The sequence below is a fragment of the Oncorhynchus masou genome, chromosome 25 (assembly GCF_036934945.1).
Source record: "Oncorhynchus masou masou isolate Uvic2021 chromosome 25, UVic_Omas_1.1, whole genome shotgun sequence".
Taxonomy (NCBI): Eukaryota; Metazoa; Chordata; class Actinopteri; order Salmoniformes; family Salmonidae; genus Oncorhynchus; species Oncorhynchus masou.
In genome coordinates this window covers 24,953,544-24,964,817 of record NC_088236.1, presented here as the reverse complement: position 1 = coordinate 24,964,817, position 11,274 = coordinate 24,953,544, and the positions used below count along the sequence as shown (strand labels likewise).

Genomic DNA, 11,274 nt, shown 5'->3' with positions numbered 1-11,274 from the left:
TGCACACACATACACACACACACACACACACACACACACACACACACACACACACACACATACACACACACACACACACACACACACACACACACACACACACACACACACACACACACACACACACACACACACACACACACACACACACACACACACACACACACACACACACACACGGCACTTCAGTATACTGTCATATACTGCCATCTCTATCATGCAAGACATATGTTGTCATTACAAGGCAAATAATTAAAGAGCAGCAGTAAATAACAATAGTGAGAGAGTCAATGTGTCAATGTGCGGGGGCACCGGTGTCGAGGTAGTTGAGGTAATTATGTACAGGCAGGTAGGGTTATTAAAGTGGCTATGTATAGATGATGCTTCAGTCTGGTTTTAGACCCCATCATAGCACTGAGACTGCACTTGTGAAGGTGGTAAATTACATTTTAATGGCATCGGACCGAGGCTCTGCATCTGTCCTCGTGCTCCTAGACCTTAGTGCTGCTTTTGATACCATCGATCACCACATTCTTTTGGAGAGATTGGAAACCCAAATTGGTCTACACGGACAAGTTCTGGCCTGGTTTAGATCTTATCTGTCGGAAAGATATCAGTTTGTCTCTGTGAATGGTTTTTCCTCTGACAAATCAACTGTAAATTTCGGTGTTCCACAAGGTTCGGTTTTAGGACCATTATTGTTTTCACTATATATTTTACCTCTTGGGGATGTTATTCGAAAACATAATGTTAACTTTCACTGCTATGCGGATGACACACAGCTGTACATTTCAATGAAACATGGTGAAGCCCCAAAATTGCCCTTGCTAGAAGCATGTGTTTCAGACATAAGGAAGTGGATGGCCGCAAACTTTCTACTTTTAAAGAGCGTCTGCCAAATGACTTAAATGTAATGTAAATGTTAAACTCGGACAAAACAGAGATGCTTGTTCTAGGTCACAAGAAACAAAGAGATCTTCTGTTGAATCTGACAATTAATCTTAATGGTTGTACAGTCGTCTCAAATAAAACTGTGAAGGACCTCGGCATTACTCTGGACCCTGATCTCTCTTTTGAAGAACATATCAAGACCATTTCAAGGACAGCTTTTTTCCATCTACGTAACATTGCAAAAATCACTTTCTGTCCAAAAATTATGCAGAAAAATTCATCCATGCTTTTGTCACTTCTCGGTTAGACTACTGCAATGCTCTACTTTCCTGCTACCCGGATAAAGCACTAAATAAACTTCAGTTAGTGCTAAATACGGCTGCTAGAATCCTGACTAGAACCCAAAAATGTGATCATATTACTCCAGTGCTAGCCTCCCTACACTGGCTTCCTGTCAAAGCAAGGGCTGATTTCAAGGTTTTACTGCGAACCTACAAAGCATTACATGGGCTTGCTCCTACCTATCTCTCTGATTTGGTCCTGCCGTACATACCTACACGTACGCTACGGTCACAAGACGCAGGCCTCCTAATTGTCCCTAGAATTTCTAAGCAAACAGCTGGAGGCAGGGCTTTGTCCTATAGAGCTCCATTTTTATGGAACGGTCTGCCTACCCATGTCAGAGACGCAAACTCGGTCTCAACCTTTAAGTCTTTAATGAAGACTCATCTCTTCAGTGGGTCATATGATTGAGTGTAGTCTGGCCCAGGAGTGGGAAGGTGAACGGAAAGGCTCTGGAGCAACGAACCGCCCTTGCTGTCTCTGCCTGGCCGGTTCCCCTCTTTCCACTGGCATTCTCTGCCTCTAACCCTATTACAGGGGCTGATTCACTGGCTTACTGGGGCTCTCTCATGCCGTGCCTGGAAGGGGTGCGTCACCTGAGTGGGTTGATTCACTGATGTGGTCATCCTGTCTGGGTTGGCGCCCCCCTTGGGTTGTGCCATGGCGGAGATCTTTGTGGGCTATACTCAGCTTTGTCTCAGGATGGTAAGTTGGTGGTTGAAGATATCCCTCTAATGGTGTGGGGGCTGTGCTTTGGCAAAGTGGGGGGGGTTATATCCTTCCTGTTTGGCCCTGTCCGGGGGTGTCCTCGGATGGGGCCACAGTGTCTCCTGACTCCTCCTGTCTCAGCCCCCAGTATTTATGCTGCAGTAGTTTATGTGTCGGGGGCTGGGGTCAGTTTGTTATATCTGGAGTACTTCTCCTGTCCAATTTGGTGTCCTGTGTGAATCTAAGTGTGCGTTCTCTAATTCTCTCCTTCTCTCTCTCTTTCTCTCTCTCGGAGGACCTGAGCCCTAGGACCATGCCCCAGGACTACCTGACATGATGACTCCTTGCTGTCCCCAGTCCACCTGGCCGTGCTGCTGCTCCAGTTTCAACTGTTCTGCCTTATTATTATTCGACCATGCTGGTCATTTATGAACATTTGAACATCTTGGCCATGTTCTGTTATAATCTCTACCCGGCACAGCCAGAAGAGGACTGGCCACCCCACATAGCCTGGTTCCTCTCTAGGTTTCTTCCTAGGTTTTCGCCTTTCTAGGGAGTTTTTCCTAAACACCGTGCTTCTACACCTGCATTGCTTGCTGTTTGGGGTTTTAGGCTGGGTTTCTGTACAGCACTTTGAGATATCAGCCGATGTACGAAGGGCTATATAAATAAATTTGATTTGATTTGATGATAATAGAGAGTAGCAGCACTGTGTGTGTGTGTGTAGGGGGGTGTTGCAAATACTCTGGGTAGTCATTAGATTAGATGTTCAGGAGTCTTATGGCTTGGGGGTAGAAGCTGTTTAGAAGCCTCTTGGACCTAGACTTGGCGCTCCGGTACCGCTTGCAATGCTGTAGCAGAGAGAACAGTCTATGACTTGGGTGACTGGAGTCTTTGACAGGGCCTTCATCTGACACTGCCTGATATAGAGGTCCTGGATGGCAGGAAGCTTGGCCCGGTGATGTATGGGCCGTACGCACTACCCTCTGTAGTGCCTTGCGGTCGGAGGTCAAGCAGTTGCCATACCAGGCAGTGATGCAACCAGTGCTCATGCTCTTCTGAGGGAGAGGTTTTGTTGTGCCCTCTTCATGACTGTCCTGGTGTGGTTGGGACCATGTTAGTTTGTTGGTGATGTGGACGCCAAGGAACTTGAAGCTCTCAACCTGCTCCACTACAGCCCGTCGATGGGAATGGGGGCGCGCTCGGTCCTCCTTTTCCTGTAGTCCACAATCATCTCCTTTGTCTTGATCACGTTGAGGGAGAGGTTGTTGTCCTTGCACCACACGGTCAGGTCTCTGACCTCCTCCCGATAGGCTGTCTCATCGTTGTCGGTGATCAGGCCTACCACTGCTGTGTCATCAGCAATACATTTATTCAGTGTTGTATATAGATATATGTTGCTGTCCTGGGGCTCTGTTTGTGAACAGAGCACCAGGACCAGCTTGCTAAGGGGGCTCTTCTCCAGGTTAATCTCGCTGAAGGTGATGGCTTTGTTATGGATGGTTTCAGAATCACTTCCTTTTAGGTGGTTGTAGAATTTTACGTCTCTTTGCTGGATTTTGATAATTAGCGGGTATCAGCCTAGTTCTGCTCTGCATGCATTATTTGTTTTACGTTGTACACTGAGGATATTTTTGCAGAATCCTGCATGCAGTCTCAATTTGGTGTTTGTCCCATTTTGTAAAGGGCAATGGGTTCTATAACTTTTTCAAGTATTTCTAGCCAGATCCTAATTGGTATGTCGAATTTAATGTTCCTTTTGATGGCATAGAAGGCCCTTCTTGCCAAGTCTCTCAGATGTTCACAGCTTTGTGGAAGTTACCTGTGGTGCTGATGTTTGGGCCAAGGTATGTATAGTTTTTTGTGTGATGTGAAAATAGTTACAGTCTCTCCCTCTCTCTCTCTTTTCACTACAGAATAAAGAAGAGGGGGATGAGGAGGGGGAGCAGAGGGGAGTGGAGGGGGGGAGAATAAAGAGAGGGATGAGGAGCAGAGGACAGGAGAGTGGAGGGATGAGGGGAGTGGAGGGGGGGAGCAGAGGGATGAGGAGGGGAGCAGAGGGGAGTGGAGGTGGAGTGGAGGGGGAGTGGGAGTGGAGGGGGAGTGGAGGGTGAGTGAGGAGCAGAATAAAGAAGAGAGGGATGAGGAGGGGTGCAGAGGGGAGTGGAGGGGGAGTGGGAGTGGAGGGGGAGTGGAGGGGGAGTGGTGGGGGAGTGGAGGGGAGTGGAGGGGAGTGGGAGTGGGGGGAGTGGAGGGGGAGTGGGAGTGGAAGGGGAGTGGAGGGGGAGTGGAGGGGGAGTGAGGAGCAGAGGGATGAGGAGGGGAGCAGAGGGGAGTGGAGAGGGGAGTGGAGGGGGAGAGGGGTGGAGTGAGGGAGGGATGAGGGAGGGAGCAGAGGGGAGTGGAGGGAGGGGAGGGGAGGAGTGGAGGGGGAGTGAGGAGCAGAATAAAGAAGAGAGGGATGAGGAGGGGGAGCAGAGGGGTGAGTGGAGGGGGAGAGGGTGAGGAGCAGAATAAAGGAGCAGAATAAGAGAGAGGGATGAGGAGGGGGAGCAGAGGGGAGTGGAGGGGGAGTGAGGAGCAGAATAAAGAAGAGAGGGATGAGGAGGGGGAGCAGAGGGGAGTGGAGGGGGAGTGAGGAGCAGAATAAAGAAGAGAGGGATGAGGAGGGGGAGCAGAGGGGAGTGGAGGGGGGGTGAGGAGCAGAATAAAAGAGAGGGGATGAGGAGGGGGAGCAGAGGGGAGTGGATGAGGAGCAGAATAAAGAAGAGAGGGATGAGGAGGGGGAGCAGAGGGAGTGGAGGGGGAGTGAGGAGCAGAATAAAGAAGAGAGGGATGAGGAGGGGAGCAGTGGAGGGGGTGGGGAGAATAAAGGAGGGGGATGGGAGGGGGAGCAGAGGGGAGTGGAGAGGACAGAATAAAGAGAGAGGGATGAGGAGGGGGAGCAGAGGGGAGGGATGAGGGCAGAATAAAGAAAGAGGGGATGAGGGGAGTGGAGGGGGGTGAGGAGCAGAAAAAGAAGAGAGGGATGAGGAGGGGGAGCAGAGGGGAGTGGAGGGGGGTGGAGGAGCAGAGGGATGAGGAGGGGGATCAGGGGGAGTGGAGAATAAAGAGGGGAGTGGAGGTGGAGTGGAGGGAGGGGGAGGGGATGAGTGAAGCAGAATAAAGAAGAGGGGGATGAGGAGGGGGAGCAGAGGGGAGTGGAGGGGGAGTAGGGAGAATAATAAAGAAGAGAGGGATGAGGAGGGGGATCAGAGGGGAGTGGAGGGGGAGTGAGGACCAGAATAAAGAAGAGAGGGATGAGGAGGGGAGCAGAGGGGAGTGGAGGTGGAGTGGAGCAGGAAGGAGGGATGAGGAGGGGGAGCAGAGGGGAGTGGAGGGGGAGTGGAGGGTGAGTGAGGAGCAGAATAAAGAAGAGAGGGATGAGGAGGGGAGCAGAGGGGAGTGGAGGGGGAGTGGAGGGGAGTGGAGCAGGGGAGGGATGAGGAGGGGGCAGAGGGGAGTGGAGGGGGAGTGGAGGGGGAGTGGAGCAGGGGAGTGGAGGGGGATGAGGAGGGGGAGCAGAGGGGAGTGGAGGGGGAGTGAGGAGCAGAATAAAGAGGAGAGGGATGAGGAGGGGGAGGTGGAGGAGGAGGGATAAAGGGAGGGATGAGGAGGGGAGCAGAGGGGAGTGGAGGGGAGTGGATAAAGGGGGGGATGAGGAGGGGGGCAGAGGGGAGTGGAGGGGAGTAGGGAGAATAATAAAGGGGAGGGATGAGGAGGGGGATCAGGGGGAGTGAGGAGCAGAATAGGGAAGGGGGGGAGAGAGGGATGGAGTGAGGGAGGGGAGCAGAGGGGGAGTGGAGGGGGAGTGGAGTAGAGGAGCAGGGAGAGAGGGATGAGGAGGGGGAGGAGGGGGAGTGGAGGGGGAGTGAGGAGCAGAATAAAGAAGAGAGGGATGAGGAGGGGCAGCAGGGGAGTGGAGGGGGAGTGAGGAGCAGAATAAAGACAGAGAGGGATGAGGGGAGGGGAGCAGAGGAGCAGAATAAAGGGAGGGATGGAGGGGAGTGGAGGGGAGTGGAAGAGGGGGTGAGGAGGGGGGAGGGGGAGTGGAGGGGGAGTGGGAGCAGAATAAAGAAGGAGGGATGAGGAGGGGGAGTGGAGGGTGGAGGGGGAGTGGGAGGGGAGTGGAGGGGGGGGAGGGGAGTGAGGAGCAGAATAAAGAAGAGAGGGATGAGGAGGGGAGCAGAGGGGAGTGGAGGGGGAGTGGGAGTGGGAGGGAGGGGGGAGGGGGAGTGGAGGGTGAGGAGGGCAGGGAGAGGGATGAGGAGGGGGAGCAGAGGGGAGTGGAGGGGGAGGGGGAATGGGAGTGGAGGGGGGGGGAGTGGAGGGGAGGGGAGAATAAAGGGAGGGATGAGGAGGGGGAGGGGGAGTGGAGGGGGAGTGGGAGTGGAGGGGGAGTGGAGGGGGAGTGGGAGTGGAGGGGGGGAGGGATGGGGAGGGTGGAGTGGAGGGGGAGGGGGAGTGGAGGGGGAGTGGAGGGGGAGTGGAGGGGAGTGGAGGGGAGTGAGGAGCAGAATAAAGGGAGGGATGAGGAGGGGAGCAGGGGGAGTGGAGTGGAGTGGTGGAGGGGAGGGGGAGTGGGGGGGAGTGGAGGGGGAGTGGGAGTGGAGGGGGAGTGGAGGGGGAATGGAGAAGAGAGGGATGAGGAGGGGAGCAGAGGGGAGTGGAGGGGGAGTGGGAGTGGAGGGGGAGTGGAGGGGGAGTGGGGAGTGGAGGGGGAGTGGGAGGGGGAGTGGTTGAGGAGGGGGAGTGGAGGGGGAGGGGAGTGGAGGGGGAGTGGAGGGGGAGTGGAGGGGGGTGGGAGGGAGGAGTGGGAGTGGAGTGGGGAGGGAGGGGAGGGGAGTGGGAGTGGGAGTGGAGGGGGAGTGGAGGGGAGTGGAGTGGAGGGGGAGTGGAGGGGGAGTGGAGGGGAGAGTGGGGGGGAGTGGAGGGGGAGTGGGAGTGGAGGGGGAGTGGAGGAGTGGAGGGGGAGTGGGAGTGGGAGTGGAGGAGTGGGAGTGGAGGGGGAGTGGTTGGGGAGTGGAGTAGGGTGGAGGGGGGTGGAGTGGGAGTGGAGGGGAGTGGAGGGGGTGGAGTGGAGGGGAGTGGAGGGGGAGTGAGTGGGAGTGGAGGGGGAGTGGAGTTGGAGTGGAGGGGGAGTGGAGGGGGAGTGAGTGGGAGTGGAGGGGGAGTGGAGGGGGAGTGGAGTGGGATTGGAGGGGGAGTGGAGGGGGAGTGGAGTGGGAGTGGAGGGGGAGTGGAGGGGGAGTGGAGAGCAGAATATCAAAGCAGTGTTGGAAACAGTATTGAAATGTTATATTTGAGTAAAAGTAAAGATTCCTTAGTAGAAAATGAGTCAATCAAATGTGAAAGTCACCCTGTGAAATAATACTTGAGAAAAAGTATAAAAATGGTTTTAAATATACTTAAGTATAAAAAGTAAATGGAATTGCTAAAATATACTTAAATTCCTTACATTATGCAAAGCATACGGCAGAATTGCCTTGTTTTTATTTATTTACGGATAGTCAGGGGCACACTCCAACACTTAGACATAATTTACAGACAAAGCATGTGTGTTAGTGAGTCCGCCAGATCAGAGGCAGTAGAGATGACCAGGGATGTTCTCTTGATAAGTGTGTGAATTGGACCATTTTCCTGTCCAAATATAACTAGTACTTTTGGGTGTCATGGAAAATCTTTAGGAATGTAGTGTAAAAGTAAAAGTTGTAAAAAATATAAATAGTAAAGTACAGATACCCCAAAAACAACTTAAGTAGTACTTTAAAGTATTTTACTTAGGTACTTCACACAACTGTAGAGAAGAGAGGGACGAGGAGGAGGAGCGGAGAGGAGAAGAGGCGGAGAGGAGAAGAGGGGGGAAGCGGAGGAGATGAGGGAGGGGAGCAGCGAAGAGGATGGGGACAGGAAGGGAGCGGCGAGGAGGGGGACAGGAAGGGAGCGGAAAGGAGGGGGACAGGAAGGGAGTGGAGAGGAGGGGAAGCAGAGAGTGGAGAAGAGAAGTCCTCGTCTGTAGCGTCACAGACGGGTGATTCCATTGACAAGTCATGTGTGATTAACATCCTCCATATGTCTCTCTCCATCTCTCTAGCTCTATCCTTCTTTCTGTATGTTTGTGAGTATGTGTGCCTCTCTCTCCCTCTTCTGCCCTTGTTCCCCACCTCTACTCCTCTCCTCCCCTATTTCCTCCTCTCTTCTCCTCCCCTATTTACTCCTCTCCTCCCCTATTTCCTCCTCTCTTCTCCTCCCCTATTTCCTCTACTCCTCTCCTCCCCTATTTCTTCCTCCCCTATTTCCTTCCCCATTATGTATTGCTAACATTTTAAAGACGTTAGGCTTACATTTCTGAGCACTACTGGTATTCATCCTTCTCTCCTTTTAGGGACTGATCAATACCTGACGAGGAGACCAGAGTGGTATGGTATGATGCCAACTACAACTCCAACTAGCCATCTTCAGTTAGCTTCACATTCAAACTCAGGCGTCATCCATGTTACGGAGGTGGATATTGATAATTTCTGAGTCAATCACTCCACTCCTCTTCTCTCTCCTGTCCTCCTACGCTATCTCTCTCTTTCTCTCTCTGCTCCAGGTGTAGCCTAAATACAGCAGTTTGTTTGTGGGTGTGTGTGAGAAAAGGATCTGTGTGTTTAATGAGTATTGACCCAAGGAAGACCACTGACAATGGGTAACATGTCTACGAACGAGAGGGACGGGGATGGAGAGAGACTGATGGAAAGAAAGAGAGAAGGATGGAGGAAAATAGAGCGGTTGGGGAAGAGAAGGAGAGAGAGGGGTCCAAAGCTGCTATTTGTCTTTTATATGAGACTGCATCTCTGTGAGAAAACACATGGTTGTCATAGAGCATGAGTGTGTGGGAGGGTGGCAGATTAATGTGGACTGTGTGTGTGTGTGTGTGTGTTTGTGTGTGTGTGTGTGTGTGTGTGTGTGTGTGTGTGTGTGTGTTTGTGTGTGCGTGCGTGCGTGTTTGTACTGACAGAACAGTAATCAATATGTATTGAAGACGTTGATCAGTGTGAGCTCAACATATACAAATCAAGAATTGAAGCTTTTCCACAAACATGCTTTGTGTGCTATGTAAATGCCTCATCAAAAAAAATTGGTCTTTCTGTTCGTGTAGAGTACTGATCCTTGTCCTATTCTTCATGTCATCTTGTTTACTATTTTAATTATGTTTAATTCACTCTGGTGAATACCAGATGGAAACTTCACCTACATGAAAACACTTAGCTACTGTAAATCTGTCCCTACACCATGCCACTCCAGTCAATCAATACCTGTGTGAGGGTCTGTTTAACTAGAAATCCCCACAAGAATAGTAAACAAATCCAAATTTGACCAACTAGGGACATTATGTTAGTCCCAACGAGTTCAAATTAAAATTACGTTAACGGTCAGGATTAGGCGCTAGGGTTAGGTTAGGGTTCGGAGCTAGGGTAAGGTGTAGAGTTAGGGTTAGGAGCTAGGGTTAGGTTTAGGGTTAGGGTAAGGGTAAGAGTACGGGTTAGTGTTAGGTTTAGGGAAAATAGGATTTGAATGGGACTGAATTGTGTGTCCCCACAAGGTTAGCTTAACAAGACTGTGTGTGTGTGTGTGTGTGTGTGTGTGTGTGTGTGTGTGTGTGTGTGTGTGTGTGTGTGTGTGTGTGTGTGTGTGTGTGTGTGTGTGTGTGTGTGTGTGTGTGTGTGTGTGTGGTCTAACTTTATTATCCTTTTGGGTTCCAAAGGTTTAGTGGTTAGGATTAGGGTTAGGAATTAGAGTTAGATTTAGTTTTAGGGTTAGGAGTTAAGGTTAGATTTAAGTTAAGAGTTAGGTTAAGGGGTTAGGGCTAGGTTTGGTGTTAAGGTTGAGGTTAAATAGGATTTTGAATTGGAATGAATGTTTTGGTCCCAACTTGGATAGTAAAACCAATGTGTTTCTCTCCACTCAATCACCCCACATATTTCCCAATTCCCATACATTCATTCTGGATTAAGTGAAACTGTGGACAGTAGCATGTAACACACAGGACAGTAGCATGTAATACACAGTAGTACACTCTCACAGACAGAGTCGCCCATTAAAGTCCTCTATAAAACAGACTATTTAAAGATATAAAGACATGCATGAATCACAATAGACCCAGGCAGACAGACTATAGGGCTCTAGTCACCATGGAAAAGTGGGACACGCACGCACGCACGCACGCACGCACGCACGCACGCACGCACGCACGCACGCACGCACGCACGCACGCACGCACGCACGCACGCACGCACGCACGCACGCACGCACGCACGCACGCACGCACGCACGCACACACACGCACGCACGCACACACACACACACACACACACACACACACACACACACACACACACACACACACACACACACACACACACACACACACACACACACACACACACACACACACACACACACACACACACACACACACACACACACACACACACACACACACACACACACACACACACACACACACACACACACACACACACACACACACACACACACACACACACACACACACACACACACACACACACACACACACACACACACACACACACACACACACACACACACACACACACACACACACACACACACACACACAGTCCATTCACTGTGGAAGACATGATTCTCTGTGACACCTCACTGGAAGCAGCCGGAGGATGGGGTCCCTGTGCAGTGCGCGCTAAGTGGGTGACCTAGCCCAAGCCATATAGCACTGTAGAATTACGTAAATTCGCTCGGAACTGTGCTCTGGCTCAACATGCGAGAAATGTGTTGCTGAAGGACATGTGGACGAAAGGATGGAAGATTGGAAACACTGGACGATTTATCGCAATTTCTCGTCGGAATTGTTAGGGCGTGAAACATGTAGTTTTGGATTGACTCACAATTTCAGAAGCTTGGTAATCTTTCTAAAAATGAAAACATCTATAGCCATGTTAATAGAATGGATGAGTTTGATTACCTGCATGTTGTAGCCGAGTTCTCCGATTTAAAGGGTTAATTAATCTGTCCTCCCGCTCTTCTCAAAGCAGACCCTTGCCTGTCCGCAGGAATGCAAAGGCAGGCACTGGCACTGTCTGTGACTTTTCTGAGAGAGGTGGATGGAGTGTGGTGAGCGAGAGGTGGGGGGTGGCTGGTATAGAGAGCGAGGAATTAGATGCGCTGTGTGTTCCCTCGAACTCGTTTTAATTTCCCATGCTCGATTTGAATTGGCTATGTAGTCTAAACAGAAATGCTAATTAATTT

General features: G+C 51.2%; 1 protein-coding gene across 1 annotated transcript in view; it reads right to left on the bottom strand.

The window, feature by feature from the left end:
* The window catches only part of LOC135513948 (calsenilin-like), a 47,248-nt gene extending 36,176 nt beyond the window's left edge, over window positions 1–11,072 (bottom strand). Inside the window, exon 1 of the mRNA XM_064936989.1 lies at window positions 10,991–11,072. Coding sequence (XP_064793061.1) covers window positions 10,991–10,996 — 6 coding nt within the window. The 5' untranslated portion in view covers window positions 10,997–11,072. The remainder of the gene's footprint in view (window positions 1–10,990) is intronic.
* Window positions 11,073–11,274: the final 202 nt, after the last annotated feature.